Consider the following 18,142-nt stretch of genomic DNA (forward strand, 5'->3'; position numbering starts at 1 on the left):
ACAGACAGACGGACGGACGGACGGACGGACAACAAAGTGAGCCTATAAGGGTTCCGTTTTTTCCTTTTGAGGTACGGAACCCTAAAATTCCTAAAAATGAATAAATTTCAATGGGAGGTCTTATTCTTTTTTTTTTCACGTTCCATCCAACAGATATCCATTTTCACCGGTGGTGAAATAGCTAGGAACCAGTTTATTTATGCACAAAAATGCGGTGAAAGCTGTTTTTTTTTTGTTGGATTTGGATATTTTTTTAGCACAAAGTGTCATTTTGTATTTTGAGTTTCCAAAACGCCGCGCTTGGCGCGCTCTTCAAAATCTCATACAAAAATATTAAGAACTATATATATTATTATATAATCTGTGGTTCAGGTGCGGTACAGAATAAGGAACTCTATCAACACCAAATTGTATCAAAATTTAAAGGAAAAATATAGACAATAAATAAAAAATTGGCCCCACAACCACAATGAAAACTTACCACAATCTTATAAACTTAATATAGGTAATTTTCAATTGTGTATTAAGTAGCTGTACTTCAGTTTACTGTCAATTTCCTAATTTCACAGTTCCATGATTTCACAGTACCTATAATTAATAGTTTAATCAAAATTATCACATTTATGATTTAATTAACAATTGAGATAACATGAACAATCTACTATAGGTAATTATAAACAACAGCGCGTATCTATAATGGTGTTATGTTTATTTCATAGGTATTCTTTAATTAAAATTTAAGCATATTCATGGTCATAATAATTATGTTTGAAAGTAATGTAAATTAAGTACCTAAACGAATCACAATGTAGGACCAGTGCCGTCTTTACCATAAGGGCACACGGTGCCCGTGCCCTCAGGGGGCCCCCATCCTCAAAGGACAGACAGTAACAGTATATTTGATTACCCATAATAATACAATTATAGAAGATCATAGTAGAAAAATGATAGTTTAATTAGCTTTCTTTACTTTCCAAAAGGGCCCCAAATTCTTATGTGCCCAGGGGCCCCAGCATATATAGTTTAAGACGGCCCTAGTGTAGGCACCTAATAAGTGCTAAGTAGGTACTTCAGTAAGTAAAGTTGAGTTCACCGATTGTTTGATGTTTAATATAATAGAGCCAAGCGTTGTTAACAATTTGGGTTAAATCATTGACTTGTATCTCAGGACTAGCCTTACGGGAAATAAGAATGAGAATGAATGGGGCCAGTACAGCGGTGTGAAAACGCTGCAATGCGATTGGTTGATGAATTCGCGTCAAGCGCGCGCGGCCGTGCGATTGGTCGCAACTAGCTGCGTTAGACTGCACAATTGGCTCGAATTCGTGAGTGATACCGCTGAACTAGTATCATTTTTAGTGCACGTAAGACCAGTCCTGAGATATAAGTCAATGGGTTAAATACAAACAAAGAGAATAGAGTGAATAGAGAATTACTGTCATGGTAAATTATGTAGCCCCAGTACATTTACTGCCATCTTTTGACAAAAGATTAAAACTGTTAGAACGCCATTTGACTTAGACCCTTATTTTTTCACTGTTATGTGTGAATTTGTTAAATATTGAAATCAACTCCATCAACCCGAGTGTAGGCCAAAGGCTATGGCGCCATCGCTCGAAATAATAAAATTGACATTTACCTACACTTCGCGCCAATAAACACACCAGTGCTGCCACCTACAGTTTATAAATGTACATTCCTAGCACTAAGTATATGTTATTACGCGAACCTGCCAAGCAACATACACTAAACAACACAAACATAACATCTAACTTCAGTAGTTCAGTACCATCTCAACCGTGACACAGACAACACGTTAAACATACCTAAGTATTATTATCAATCAAAATGTTAAAAAACAAAAAGTACATATACGGACCTACAGATATTGAAGTGCCCTCACATTTACATCTCGGACACTATATGTTAGATAGATTGATTGAATTCAAGGATGGAAAAATCGTAAGTTATTTATGTTAATACTAGTTTTTCCTGTTATTAGGTATCTATGTTATTGTGTCATTCTGATGTTGCATAATTTCTTACTTACCTACAATCAGTTTCAAAGTTGATATGTACCTAGTTATTTTTAGGTTTCCGTACCTCAAGGAAAAAACGGAACCCTTATAGGATCACTCGTGCGTATGTCAGTTGTCCGACCACTCACTCTCTTTATCTCAAAAACTACTGTGTCTAAAATTTTGAAAAAAATACACAAATATAGTGTTTTACCTATACATGACAGGATAACCTATTAAAAAATGTGCAGTCAAGCGTGAGTCAGACTTAATTACGTAGTTAATAGCATCGGTCGCAGACGTTTCTGCTTGTAAAAAATTAAATTAATTACGTAGTTTTAGAAACCGACCGCTACGGGTTTTTTAAAGATAAGTATTTCATTTACGTTCCACATAAAAAAATACATTGTTAAAAATTAGGTAATATGCGATACCCTTGGAACGGTTTTTTATATACTTACATACCTAAGTTTTTCGCTTTTTAGAATGACCTTCGAAGAGTTCAAAGGTTACCATAATGAAAACCTCGTATCTCGTAAAGTGTAACTTAAAAAACTTCTAAATTAATGATTACACGGATAAATTCTATTCTGGGGCACGTTTCTCAAAAGCTTGTACTTACTTCGTAACTTGTTAGGTACAAGTGGGAGTCCCTTTCTAACAAAAGCTGTCAAAAAGTGTCATCCGCTTGTATTACAAGTTACAATCTTTTGAGAAACGGGCCCCGGTTTAATTTATTGCCCGTATTGGATTTACACACTGTATTATAATATATGAAAATCATACAAAATAATCAATAGGTAAGTCATACAAAAAAAAACGTTATGAAGTAAAAAAAACAAATTTGTTTAGAGCTTGTTGCTAAAACAAAATATAAAACTTGTTAATATTATATGTGAATTGTAAATTCGTATACCTATTTAATGTAAATAAATGCGGTCAAAGGTCCACTATTGTATTTAGGTTTATTATACTTACAAAACTGATTCGGAATGCTGACTGAATGTCATTAGTACCACTACCACCAGTTTGTCACTGACATAAACGTCATCGAGAACGTAATTTACTTTCTATGCATCTCGCTCGTACTCGCATATTAGTGCAAGCGAGATGTATAGAAAGTAAATTACGTTCTCGAAAGCGTTTAAGTATGTCAGTTTTGATACTGTCAATGACTCATGGTACGGGCTTTATAATACACGGTTAACACAGTGATTTTAGATACAAGTGCGAAAAATAGGAAATTCGCACGTATATAGTACAACGTTTTACAGTAGGTAAAGCCTGACCGTAATATATGATCATTGTCAAGATGACGCTGTTATTCTCATGTATAGGGTGACAGTTCAGTATAGTATGAAATAATTAGTTCCAGTGAAATTCCACAAAATGGCGCGTGATCATATATTCCAGGCTTTTACATAATACATTATGTACATCGACAGAGAGCAATGAACTTAGTATACTAAGATGACTAGGTACTCTAAAACTATTATAATGGAATATGTTCCTTAATTCAACGAAACTAACATTACAGTCGCATGTTTATGAAATATATGTTTTATCAGTCTTAAGAGTGTTTACATAAATAGTCGCGATAAGATGGAAATAGCTAAGACAAATATAATGAGCATGGATTGTACTTCACTACATAGTATAAAACAAAGTCGCTTCTCTGTCTGTCTGTCTGTCTGTATGCTTAGATCTTTAAAACTACGCAACGGACTTTGATGCGGTTTTTTTAATAGGAAGGTTTATGTATAATTTGTTAACCCGTGCGAAGCCGGGGCGGGTCGCTAGTACTTTATAAAATTAAACTATTTAGTTAGACATATCGTGTATACATTACGATACATGTGCGAAAAGTAGGAAATTCGCAACGAGAGTGGCGATAAATTATCGCTAAAGCTCCCTTCGATCGTGTTTTAAATCGACACGAGTTGCGAATTACCTTTTCGCACGTGTATTGTATAACGTTTTACAGCACTTATGAGTGGCCCTATAAATCCCACTCGTTGCGAATTTCCTATTTTACGCATTTGTATCGTAACGTACTATATACGCGATATAATCCGTCTTAATAGTTTAATAACTAGCTATGTTTCTATTTTCAGATAAATGGCCAAACCCACGAAATGACAACCCTAGGACAGATAGCTCAGCAGTCCATGAATCTGGCTGTCTCCCTCACACACATGGGGGTTAGAAAGAGAGACGTGGTAGGGCTGTGCTCAGAGAATCGCGTCGAGTTTTGGAGTTCTGTTATAGGGACTATACTGTCAGGAGCTATATTGACTACTATCAATATGAATTATACGAAAGGTAATTTACTAATTTTACTATTCACTCTATTTTAACGGCATTGGCAGCGGAAAAGTGTTAAAGTGCCACTATAAACGTCATGGAATTCGACGCTCTTCCACACTCTGATGTCACTATAGTATAGTTAAAAACTCGCTGCAAAAAACAAGTAAAAAAGAGACAGAACCAGGCGTGGCTCACTCCGCGATTTCGTCGCTTTGCTACAGGTAGTTAAAAGTACATCCGTTCCGCCCCAATTTTGGGGAAAGCCATAAGCATAGAGAAATAAATAGTAAGACAAGAGTGCTCACTCCATACATCAGTTAGACTATTAGTTTCAGTGTCTACATCTAGCATCGAGTAACGGAACTATCAGTACTGCTACTTGACAATAGATGTAGCACCGACCGGAAAGTCTTATGCTGTTGAGATAAGGCTTTCCGGTCGGTGCTACATCTATTGTCAAGTAGCAGTACTGATAGTTCCGCTACTCGATGCTAGATGCTAATAGTCTTTTTGGTACTAAAACTGATATATGGAGTGAGCAATCTATGTATTTTTTCTCTATGCCATAAGCCGCGCGTGGCGCTGTCGCCAGCGCCACCTAGCGGCCATATCTGTGCTGATCGTAACAGACGCGTTTTGTTAGAGAGTGAGTCTTCTGTACTTAGTACTATTATTTATTCTGTGACAGGACGCCGCCCGCCGGATGCATTGACGTAAGTATATCTCAGGACTGGCCTGAATGCCTGGGGCATGAATGGGGCCAGTACAGCACTGTGACACCGCTACAACGCGATTGGTTGATGAGTTCGCATCACGCAAGCGATTGGTCGCAACTAGTTGCGTTAGACTGCACGATTGGCTCGAATTCGTGAGTGACACCGCTGAACTAGTACCATTTTTAGTGTCCTTATGTCCTTAAGGCCCGTCCTGAGATATACGTTAATAGCATGTAGGTGTGTTAAATCGGTGCAGACTTAGCGTGGTCTGACTAGTTGAGGAGAAAACCGCTACGTTTACAGAAGGTCGGTATAGCAGAAAAAGTGAAGCTGTACGTACGTACGTGAGTGAGAAGAGCGGCTGTGTGCACATTTCCCCCCGCAAAAAATGGCAACGATTTGTAATACGTGAGATATCGCTTGCCCTCCTCCCTTCCTTGTCCGAACTTCCGACACGTCGGAATAAGGGATTCCGACTTCCGACTCGGAAGCCGCGGTGTTGCTCTAAGCGTATGACGATCTTCTGCATATTGACGTGACATTGACCTTACCCAGGCTACATTTTAAGATGTCTTACTTTGCTTTCAGGTGAAATGACCCACGTATTAGGCATATCGAAGCCAAAATTCATCATCAGCTCCGAAACCGCCTTCAAAACCCACGAAAAAACATTCAAATCTCTTCCTCACATTAAAAAAATCATAGTCTACGGTGACAACCCTAAAGTGTCATACAACGACTTGATTTACAAGAATAATGTGGAATTTGATGATTTCGTGGCCTCTGATGTTAACGGCCAAGAAGATTTGGCATTCATTTTATACTCTTCGGGCACAACAGGGTTGCCAAAAGGAGTTATGTTGACGCATTTGAACTGCTTGAATACTTTTTGCCAGTGAGTAGGTACCTTTTCGTAGCATTGTGTGTTTTCCACAGCCTTAGTGTTTTCCATTGACGTGTATCTCAGACGGTCTAGCATGCGAACGGGCCTTACGTGCATTGAATATGGTACAAGTTCAGCGGTGTTACTCACGAAATCGAGCCAATCATGCAGTCTAAAGTGGTATCCAGACAGGACTGATCAAATCGGTCGATTTGATCAGAAATGAAATTGGCGTCAATCTCCAATTTTAGATTCAACCGCCAAATTGCCGAATTCAACCGCCGATAATGACCGATATTACCGATAAAATGAGGTGCGGATGCAAGAATACCAATTTGTAAGGCCAGTATTTTGGTTCAGAGGGATTTTTTCAATTTAGAGGGCTCTAATATCACCATAATATTATTATAGTATTCTTGCACCTCATTTTATCGGTAATATCGGTCATTATCGGCGGTTAAATTGGGCAAGCCAAATTGTTATTTGCATCCGCACCTCCTGATTCGATAGGGCAATTGAATCAGATTGGCGAAAAATTGACTAATCTGGATACGCCTTAACGCAATTAGTTACGACCAAATCGCGCGCGTGATGCGACCTCATCAACCAATCGCGTTGTAGCGGTGTCACACCGCTGTACTGGACCCATTCATGCCCCATTTCGTATTGCCCATAAGGCCAGTCCTGAGAATGACCGTCAATGGTATTTTCATCTTTCAGATGACAGTTGTAAGTAGTGCATAATTATTTTCCATCGTACTTTCGGAAACGTACGAACGTGTCTTGCTATTTCAGTCTCGGTACAAAAAGTACTGACTGAAGTGGCATGACAAATACGAACGTTTCCGAGAAAATACGACGGAAATTAATTATACGATACATCTATAGCAATGTACCAAAAATAAAAAACAATGGGTTGCACTCCGGGAGTGCCGATAGAAGTGAAAACTCAAAGACTTGTCCAAAATGTCTGCAGCACTATGTATAATTGACCCATCCTCCTTTCTATTGACAATCTTTAGTTCCGAAATTGCTGGTAAATTAGATTAAAATATAAATTGTAAAGTTACCTTGCAGACCTCGCATCTAAATACACTCGGGTGCAAAGAAATCGGACCACCCCAGCATTTTCAACATTTTTTCAATTTGTGTAAAAACTGTAACCTCGATCATGATAATTTAAATACCACGTGGTAGATAATTTTCTGCCCTATCAAATGACATCAATATTCAGGAGTGGGGATGGATATTGTGCAAAATATGGGCCTGGAAATCACCCCCCTCCAACTGCCTCATTAGCGCATGCACTAATTGACCACTTATCATTAGGTATAAAAACAGTCATTATCATTGTTTATGCATCATTCGTGATTGGTACGTCTTCCTGAACACTACTCTCATCGCCTGAACCTGGAAAAACTGGAGAAAAATGGATACTACCTCGACTGAAGCCGGCCAAGCAGTTGCCCTATTGCAGGGAGGGCTTAGTCAACGTGCAGTGGCTCGACAACTCAACCTATCGAAGTCATCGGTTCAACGTGTCTTCCAGAGATTCCGCGTAGATCAGACGTTATCCAGAAGACCCGGAACTGGCAGAACTCGCATCACTTCTGAGAGAGATGACCGTTTCATCGTTCTTACCTCGCTACGAAATCGTCGACTGAATGCCGTTCAGCTTCAGCAGAAGCTCCTAGAGACCAGGAATGTGTCTATCAGCCGATGGACAGTTAGAAGACGACTGAAGGAGAAGGAATTGACAGCTCACAGAGCTGCAAATGGCCCAAAACTCACCCCAATACATCGTGGACAACGACGCGTCTTCGCTCGCGAACATGAAGAATGGACCCTTCAGCAATGGAGTTCCGTACTTTTTTCCGACGAGTGCAGGATAACTTTGTCTGGCAATGACGGACGGGTACGAGTCTACCGAAGACCTGGGGAGCGGTTCTCTCAATGCTGCATCGAGGAACGTGTTGCTTATGGTGGGGGGTCAATCATGGTCTGGGCTGGTATTTCTTTGGAAGCGAAGACGGACATTGTGTTCATCACAGGGCCAGGTACCAGACCGAATTCAGGCGGTTTGACTGCACGTCGGTACGTGGAGGAAATCCTGGCTGATCATGTGGTCCCATTTGCGGGTTATATCGGCGATGAGTTCATCCTCATGCAAGATAACGCTCGGCCGCATACAGCCCGGATCACTAAGGAGTACTTGGAGGAGGTCGGCATCAGAGTCATGGAGTGGCCAGCCCGCAGTCCTGACCTAAACCCGATCGAGCACATTTGGGACGAGCTGAAAAGAAGAATCCGGGCCAGAAATCCCGCCCCTGAATCCTTACTGGAGCTAAAGACTGCGATCGAAGAAGAATGGGCGGGCATCCCTCAAGACACTGTAAAAAAATTCATAAGATCAATGAAAAACCGAATGACTGCATGTCGTAGGGCTAGAGGAGGCAATATACGGTAATAAAATGCTGAAAATTGTTTTAATTTTTACTTGATATCTTTAGAATCGCAGTTTTCCCATTATGCATAAGTTTCACTCCAGTATGCATTTTTAGGGTGACAAAGTTCTTAGCCCTGAAAGCCTGAAAATATTGGAAGTAAACCTGTGAAAAGCACATCAATTTATAGAGGAAAAGCCAACCTTTCATTAGGTATATAATATGTCACAGTAGCACATACAGTTTTTACAGAAATTGAAAAAATGATAAAAATGCTGGGGTGGTCCGATTTCTTTGCACCCGAGTGTATATTTGGTCATGATATTTTGAGTTTTATTCACCAGTACTAGAGTTCACTTTTATTAGCGACATCATCAAGATGTAGCTTTATTGAATTATTTCATTGAGTTTTTCTTTATTGATTTAAATGCGCGCGCCTAAACGAAATAGCAGGCTCAGGCATAGATTTTCGAATATTTACACTTACTTTCCACTTTAAGCAACCTTGTGTAGTTTCTAATAAGGATTAAAATAGATTTGCGCGTACGAAGTTACAATAATGGTCGCACGTTGCGGCAAATTTGTAATTACAGTTGAAGTCCTGGCGGACCCCGGGTCCTCGCGCCCCGCGCGGGGGCACAGCTGGGATTGACGCCAGGATGATGATGAGTTGAAACGACCTTTCTTGCTTTGAGATAAGGTTGTTAATGGATTAAGGGGGGTGTAAAGAGGGTTGCTGGTTTACCTTACGCCTTACGGTGTCTCGAGTTTAACAGTTTTTCCCCACCTCAAAAAGTGCCCAGCGCCGCTAAAGAAGTATTCACTTCAAAAATGCAAGTTGAAGTTTCGCTTACGTGATTTATTGACGACGTTCCAATCTTTTATTTCTTCAGCAGGTTTTACTGTATACCCATGTATTTAATGTTTTAAATAAATAACAATAAACCTTTTCAGTCCCAGAGTGGAACCGCCATTCGAACCTATAGTGCTAACCGTGAACCCATGGTTTCACGCCATGGGCCTTATGGCTGGGCTCCTGGGCTTCTCGCAGGGGAGGACCATGGTGTTTCTGCCGAGGTTCGAGATGGACCTGTATCTGAGGACCATTGAGAAATATAAGGTCAATACATTGATTTACACTACCTAACACGGGGCTCAATCGCGTAAGACTTATGTTTATTTATGGCCTGACGTTTCAAACGTTTTACCGAACGAGTACCCTCAAGAAATACTATAAGTATTACGTAGTCATGTTTAAAAAAAATACTTTCCTAGAGTAAAGTGTTTAACTCGGATGAAAGTCATCATTTCAGCCTCGGACTATTGGCGCTCTCACTGCGTTCGACCACCATACTAACTCGGCAGGAATGAGTGCCATTCATCCCTTGGTTAACAATATACTAATAAATAACTTTGCATATTCCAGGTGACAGTAGCACAAGTGGTGCCCCCTATATTAGTGGCGTTAACGAAGACGGATATCAAATACGATGTCAGTTCAGTCATGATGGTTTTCTGCGGGGCTGCGCCTTTGGGGAGTGAAGTCAGCAATGCCATACAAAAAATGTAAGTCTCTATACACTCTATAGTCTACAAACTAATTTCTAATTTTTATAACTTATAGTTGGTCAAACCAATTTGTCAGTCCGTAAGAACCAGGAAAACTATACTCATACTTTTCTTTTGGGTGCTAGTACTAGTGTAAGACAAAGATAGTATAATTCTCTCTGTCTATGTTTGACATTTGAAATGAGACAGTCCTTTGACAAACTAGGTACTTTGAAAAAAATATAATACCAAAAAAATTATCATAATTATCATCTTCATCTTCCTCGCGTTGTCCCGGCTTTTGCCAAGACTCATGGGAGCCTGGAGTCCGCTTGGCAACTAATCCCGAAAATTGGCGCAAGCACTAGTTTTTACGAAAGCGACTGCCATCTGGCCTTCCAACCCAGAGGTTAAACTAGACCTTATTGGGATTAGTCCGGTTTCCTCACGATGTTTTCCTTCACCGAAAAGCGGCTAGTAAATATCAAATGATATTTCGTACATAAGTTCCGAAAAACTCATTGGTACGAGCCGGTGTTTGAACTCGCGACCTCCGGATTGAAAGTCTCACGCTTCTAGGCCACAAGGGCATTAAAAACCGGCCAAGTGTGAGTCAGCCTCGCGTTCCAAGGACTCACGCTTGTCTGCACATTTCTAATAAATAGGTTTTCCTGTCATCTATGGGTAGGTAAAGAACTATTTTGTGTATTTTTTTCAAAATTTTACACCCCGTAGTTTCGGAGATAAGGGGGGGGGGATGGTCGGACAGACAGACAGACAGACAGACACCGGACGTACGGAACCCTAAAATCATCATATAGTTACAAAACAACAATTTGACAATTTTAATAACAAAAACAATAATTAACAAGATATAAAATAATAATAATTTGACAAATTTCAGTTTCCCAAACGCCATGCCAGTTCTCCAAGCCTACGGCATGACGGAGTGCACCCTGGCCATCACCAGAAACGTGAACATCTTTCAAGCCATGCCGGGGTGTGTGGGTGAAGCTACCTACACTGTTGTCATTAAGGTAGGCCTACTAGCAGAACACGATGGAAGTGCTGAGGTATGTAGTGCACTCTGGCCATCACCAGAAACGTGAACATCTTCCAAGCCATGCCGGGGTGTGTGGGTGAAGCTACCTATACTGTTGTCATTAAGGTAGGCCTACTAGCAGAACACGATGGAAGTGTTGAGGTATGTAGTGCACCCTGGCCATCACCAGAAACGTGAACATCTTTCAAGTCATGCCGGGGTGTGTGGGTGAAGCTACCTACACTGTTGTCATTAAGGTAGGCCTACTAGCAGAACACGATGGAAGTGCTGAGGTATGTAGTGCACTCTGGCCATCACCAGAAACGTGAACATATTTCAAGCAATGCCGGGATGTGTGGGTGAAGCTACCTACACTGTTGTCATTAAGGTAGGCCTACTAATAGAACATTATGGAAGTGCTGAGGTATGTAGTGAACCCTGGCCATCACCAGAAACGTGAACCTCTTCCAAGCTTCTATTCTATTTTGTGTCACCTTTTTACCAGATGGTCTCATCGGAAGCGCTGGAAGTCGCCATTATCTGAAATAAGCCTTTCGCCTTTCTTTGTTTCTATTAAGATAATTTCCTCTTTGTGTTTACGAATAAAGTACTTACCTGGGTTATTTTTATCTTATCTTAAATAATCTTTTAATTACTTTTCCAGGTCACAGACCTTGAAACCAAGGAGCCGCTAGGACCTAACAAGCCAGGGGAGGTCTGCGTAAAGGGCGGAGTGGTCATGAAAGGATACGTCGGCAAAGACCTGAAGGAGGATTTTGATGATGAAGGTTTCTTCAGGACGGGAGACGTGGCGTATTATGATGATGATGGGAACTTTTATATCGTGGATCGGCTGAAGGAGCTCATCAAGTATAAAGGGTTTCAGGTCTGTAAATAAGAGTAGATTCTTAAGGATGACTCACGTTAGACCGGGCCGTGTTCGGGCCGGAGTTTTCGGAGCTTCGTTCTCTATGGAAAGCGTCACGTGATCACCTGTCATCTGTCTTAAAAAAGTAAGCGCCGGAAGCTCAGGCCCGGACACGGCCCGGTCGGCCCGTTCTAATGTGAGTCATCCGTTAATATTTACTTTTAATTTATTTCTATGCTTAATAGTTCGCAAACATATCTGCTTGATACAAAATTAATTTAGAGTAGATTCTTCAATCAGGTCCTTGCGAAAATTGCCGTGGACCATTTTGTGGAGAATTGCTTTGATGAGGACAACTATTTCTTCAGCACCGACAAAGTGTGAGAGTGCCACTTTAAACACCATATTTATGGAATTTTACGTTTATAGTGACACTTCCACACTCTCTAGCCAAGTCATCTACGCCATGAGATTAAATTGTCGCTAAGCGGACCCCGGGCTTAATGAGCCCTAAAAGCCGGGGCTAAGCAAGATGATGAATATGATGATGGTCACATCACATCATAAACTAACCTAACCAAACCTAATAATATCATGAAGTGAATCAAGTCTTAGATGTAGCATTTCATTAACCTACCTACCTATACAGCATGTGGCCTGTAACACGGGCGAATAATTAAAACGTAGATTCTACTCCTCAAACAATAAAACTTTTGTTCAACAACTTTTTGAAATAATGTAGTCTTAAGATTGTCCCTTTTTCAAACAAACTAAATAATATTTTCAATGTACTTTAAATTCCGTCTAATTGACATTGCCTGTCAGTCTTGTCGCCGTACAGGCATAATCAATTTCGTAATACATTGCGTGTTCGAATAAATTTTAAAATGTTTTAAAATACAAACCACAAGTTATTTTTAAAAGTCGCTGAACAAACATTGTCTAGTTTGAGGAGTAGAATCTACGTTTTAATTTTTCGCCCGTGTTACAGGCCACACGCTGTATAGTTTGTTATTGTGTTGTTTAAGTACTTGTGTTATGTATTGTGTGATTTGTCTCAGTGTTTTATGGGTTAAAAGCCTGAAATAAATGATAATTATATATATATTTTTTATTAATCATTCATTCATCATTCACTCACAACGTTCTTCTATCCTACAGGTGGCTCCAGCAGAAATCGAGGCAGTACTATTTCAGCATCCAGCAGTTCGAGATGCAGGTACCTTCCAGACCTTCATGTTATCCGTCGTGGCACAATGATTTATAACTCAAGATAGGTTATAGGCTTGGAGGATATAATCAAACGGAGACGCCATGTCTGTAATTTTCTGTACAAAACAGTCTGCCGATTTTTGCGGGGGAGGGGAACGTCAAATATATGCGTAACGTAAAAATAGCCATGTCAGATAAACGTCAGTCCATACATTGTGTATGACCGTTGGCCGCCTATTTTCGACAGAGGGGAAAGCCTGTTAATGGCTACTCCGTTTAGTTGTATCCTCCAAGGTTATAGGCGTTCCAAAATTGAAGCGCTTACCTTGTGACAAATTGGACAAGTTGCCTTTAGACGCGGCTGGACAAGCGAGAAATGTGCACGTGCTAACGAGCTCCCGCACACCGAAAGAGAAAGACTACCTTATGTTTAACAACGAGTGTGACAATGATGGATGGAATGAGAAAATTAATCAAAAATAACAGATTTCCATGTAGGCACGGAAATAAATATGGAAGTATTTTTTGTGCTCCTCAAGTATGAGTATAACCTATTTATCTATAGTTATATAATATCATTGTCGTGCGTGGCATCACCGAATGGGTCCAACGGAAGACCAGAGCTGGTTTCATAGCTGATAATGATGATGCTAACATTGCTGAGTTGTAGGTATCCATTTTGTCACGTGCACTTAATAATCTGTTTCTCTGCTGTTGTTGTCTGTATGTTCGTACCTACATCGGAGGTCGCGGGTTCAAAGCCCCGGCTCGTAACAATGAGTTTTTCGGAACTTAAGTATGTACGAAATATCATTTGATATTTACCAGTCGCTTTTCGGTGAAGGAAAACATCGTGAGGAAACCGGACAAATCCCAATAAAGGCCTAGTTTACCTTCTGGATTAGAAGGTCAGATGGCAGTCGCTTTTCGTCGTTAAGTATGCCAATTCCGGTATGTGCGTGATTTTAATCAAAGTAATTAATACCTTATTAATTTATTGCTAGGTAACTATTTGTCAATCAAAAATCGAGCACATAACGGATTTGGCATTCTCAACGACGTTTTGTAAAAACTGGTGCCCACGCCAATTCCTGGGATTAGTTGCCAAGCGGACCCCAGGCTCCCATGAGCCGTGGCAAAATTCCGGGGCAACGCGAGGACGATGATGACATGTTCGTATTACCTGCATGTTTTTCTACTCGTCGACTGCAATGTTTGAATTTTAGACTTCATATACCCCAACTCTACTATAATAATAATATTCATTTCGATACAGTTTAGTCAACTATAATGATATTGATCAATCGAAAGCGCGGAGCAAGTACCAGGGCCTCATGAGTTACGAGAAGGTGTCGTTGACCAACCGGCCGGGGGCGCGGGGAGGGGGGGCCGGGGCGCGTACGAGTATGAAGGTATCGCGGCTGCTCGCGCATCTTAGCTGTATACTTTTGTTTTTTTTACCTACATAATATGATTCTTTTTTTTTGTTGACTCTTAGAAAAAATATTGTATACAATAGTGATATAATCAAGCTTTGCAATGCAATATCTTTTATCTTTATCTTATCTTTTAGGTGTAGTGGGCGTGCCTGATGCTCAAGCGGGGGAGGTGCCGCGCGCATTCGTAGCGCTACAGCCCGGGGCTAAAGCTACAACCGAAGAGTTGCAGGCCTTCATCGCCGAGAGAGTTAGTATATGTCCACAAAAGTGAACTGAACGGCGCACTGACTATACCAGCTACAGAATACCTTATGGCATTAAGTTCGCCTTTTTAGGGTTCCGCACCCTAAGGGTAAAAAACGGGACCCTATTACTAAGACTTCGCTGTCCGTCCGTCCGTCCGTCTGTCCGTCCGTCTGTCACCAGGCTGTATGTCATGAACCGCGATAGCTAGACAGTTGAAATTTTCACAAATGATGTATCTCTGTTGCCGCTATAACAACAAATACTAAAAATAAAATAAAATAAATATTTAAGGGGGGCTCCCATACAACAAACACGATATTTTTGCTCTATTTTTTGTTGATGGTGCGGAACCCTCGGTGTGCGAGTCCGACTCGCACTTGGCCGGTTTTTACAGTGTGTTTCCTTGTGCAATTATGGCGTTATTCATAAACGGCTGCTAACTTAATCAGTTGATGATCTTCGTTTGTCCCTATCTGCCGTTATGCCATAGAGAGGGGCAAACGACGATCATCAGCTGATTAACTTAGCAGACGTTTATGAATAACACCGTAGCCGTTTATGAATAACGCCATAAATAGTTAAATACACACACACACACACACATAAGAGCAATTTTAGTATGTGGTATAGGTGAACCAGGATCTATTGAGGGTGCGCCATGTTGCGGAATTTCACTGGAACTAATTTTTTCATACTACACTGAATTGTCACCCTATACATGAGAATAACAGCGCCCTCTTGACAATTATCATATATTACTGGTCAGGCTATAACGGCGATTGTCTTATGTTCTTCGTCTAGTACAGTGGTGGGCAAACTTTTTTCAAGGGGGGCCAGAAAATTACAAAAAATCCGTGGAGGGCCGAAACTGCAGAAAAAATACATTTTGATTTGAAACAGTGACGTCGCGAGTAGGGTTACCAGATGTCAGGAATGGGGACGGAATACGAAAATGTCAGGATTTTTTTGAATTGATAGACTTTATTACAAAGTACCTTTTTATTTACTTAAATTAATCAAAAACATTGTAATTTAAGTATCAAAAGATAAATTAACAAATCTTTAATCAAGCATACATATACCGAGCGTGACGCGCGCGGCTCGGCTCAATCGTCGTGAAAAATGAATGTCAGGAAAAATATTCGGAAATCAGGAAATTCTAAATTTGTATCTGGTAACCCTAGTCGCGAGCCATAGGTACCTATACTAATCATTTCGTCATTTCGAAGGCCGGCAGCGGGCCGGATAAAATTCTTGCGCGGGCCGTACTTTGCCCACCACTGGTCTAGTACCTAGTTCAGGTGGTCTGTGGTCTTATTCTACGTACATAGATAAAGTTACGGGTAGAGGGTAGTTGTTAATATAGTTAATATCTTTCCAGCTCTCGAAGCCGAAACACCTGCGAGGCGGTGTACGATTCGTGCCGGATATCCCCAAAAACCCGAGCGGCAAGATCCTGCGCAAAGAGCTGCGCAAACTAGCACAGGAAAAGAGCAAACTTTAAGAGCAATCGTAATTTGTATTTGAGGTGTCAGAATATTAAATTAATTAGGTAATAAACTACAAAGCTTAATAAAATATAAGGATGCAAAGGTGCCCATCATACTTTCCGCGTTACCTCGTGGATAGCGAATACAATGGATGACGCACGCTAGATCGGGCCGAGGCCAGGCCAGAGCTTCGTTTTCTATGGAACGCACCACGTGATCACCGATCAGCCGTCATAGAAAATGACATGTCGGGCGGAGAGATGATGTTGCGAATATCCGCATCCGCAACCGCGGAACTTCCGCATTATTTTCAAAATCGATGCGGAGTTGAATGCGGATGCGGATGTGGTACAGGTCGATACAGGAACGTCTTAGCATCGTAAGTGCTAGACTGCTAGGTAATTTAGTCATTAGCCAAAAAACCCATTAGAAATGAGCAGTCAAGCGTGAGTGGAACTTAATGTACGGAACCCTTGGAACGCGAGTCCGACTCGCATTTGGCCGGTTTTTTGAAATAAAATTTACTAAAATGTAATATTTGACGTTTTTTTGTACATCGGCATCTGCGGATGTGAGCCTTACAAAATCCGCATCCGCATCCGCATCCACGGATGTCAAAAAATCGGCATCCGCAACATCCCTGGTCGGACGCCTCGGCCGTGGCCCGGTCTAGCGTAAGTAATTCTTAATACAGAATCGACCTTACCCACAAGAGATAATTGCAATTAAAATCTCAAATGGTATAAAATCAATTTTCCATAGATAAGGTTACTATCAGGAGTCATAATCATAAGTTATTTGATTAGAGTACCACAGCCATGATGAAATTGCTAGTGATTTTGTCGATTTTGTTTGCTGCTACCAAAACAGAGATGGAGGGACAGGACGGGCACAACCCAAACGACGATTATCCTGACGGGAACGATACCATCCGTAATATATTAACTAACTAACTAGCTTACTATTACGGCTCAGCGACCCAAAGAGGATCTTGGCCTCTGAAACAAGAGCACACCATTTTTCCCGATCCTGCGCCGTTTCCTGCCAATTATCGGCTTGAAGCTGACGCAGATCCGCTTCCACTGTCTCCCCAGCGATATCTGGGCCGACCTACCGGGCGGCCACCAGTCAGTCTTCCCAGGTACGCCCTCTTGGCAGCTCGGTCCTCTTCCATTCTCAATAGGTGCCCGAACCAGCGAAGTCTGTGGGATTTCGTTTCGCCGATGATATTGGGTTCGTAATATAATAAGCTTTTTATTTTTGTTTCTGAATCCCTGGTATAAATTTCGTTCGATAGCTTGGCGGGCGCTCGCGTTTCGTGTCTATTTTTAACCCCCGACGCAAAGGGGGTGTTATAAGTTTAACTGTCTGTCTGTGTATCTGTCTGTGGTATTGTAGCTCCCAAACGGATGAACCGATTTTCTTTTAGTTTTTTTGTGTCATAGATAATTTTATCCCGAGTGTTCTTAGCCATGTTTCATGAAAATCTGTTCTGCTGTTTGAAGATCATCAGCTCTTATAATCTTATAGTCGGGGGGTGTTAAAATTTTTGAAGTGAAAACTTCTTTAGCGGCGCTGTGCGCGTATAAATTTGTGCAGCAATGTAGGTTTATATTCAAATTTCCTCAAGTGGACGAAAACGAACGCACCCTATAACGTTATTATCGTTTCTCTTTCCAGCTGACGATCGGACAGACTCATTTAATTTCACAACAATAGAGTCCGATTTCCCATACGACAACTGCACAGAGTACAGATGCTCGAGGCAGTGTTGGATTAAGTTGTTCAGAACTATTGGATACTGCTACAACGAGGAATTGTGTGTCTGCTATAACGAAGAGGATTAAAAAGGCGTTTTTCCATACAATCGTGGTCCCCATTTACAATACAATACTATTATTAAATTGTACAACGGGACTTAATCGCGTA

The 18,142-nt window shown here is 40.9% G+C and overlaps 1 protein-coding gene across 1 annotated transcript; it reads left to right on the forward strand.

The window, feature by feature from the left end:
- Window positions 1-1,824: 1,824 nt before the first annotated feature.
- On the forward strand, window positions 1,825-16,238 carry LOC134659137 (uncharacterized). Its single transcript, XM_063514763.1, has 10 exons — window positions 1,825-1,962; window positions 4,133-4,340; window positions 5,630-5,936; window positions 9,323-9,488; window positions 9,795-9,934; window positions 10,821-10,953; window positions 11,623-11,844; window positions 12,988-13,045; window positions 14,612-14,724; window positions 16,105-16,238. The coding sequence occupies exons 1-10, from the start codon at window positions 1,849-1,851 to the stop codon at window positions 16,225-16,227; spliced, it is 1,584 nt and encodes a 527-aa protein (XP_063370833.1). The 5' UTR covers window positions 1,825-1,848; the 3' UTR covers window positions 16,228-16,238.
- The last annotated feature ends 1,904 nt before the right edge of the window (window positions 16,239-18,142 follow it).

Source organism: Cydia amplana, chromosome 24, assembly GCF_948474715.1.
Source record: "Cydia amplana chromosome 24, ilCydAmpl1.1, whole genome shotgun sequence".
Classification (NCBI taxonomy): Eukaryota; Metazoa; Arthropoda; class Insecta; order Lepidoptera; family Tortricidae; genus Cydia; species Cydia amplana.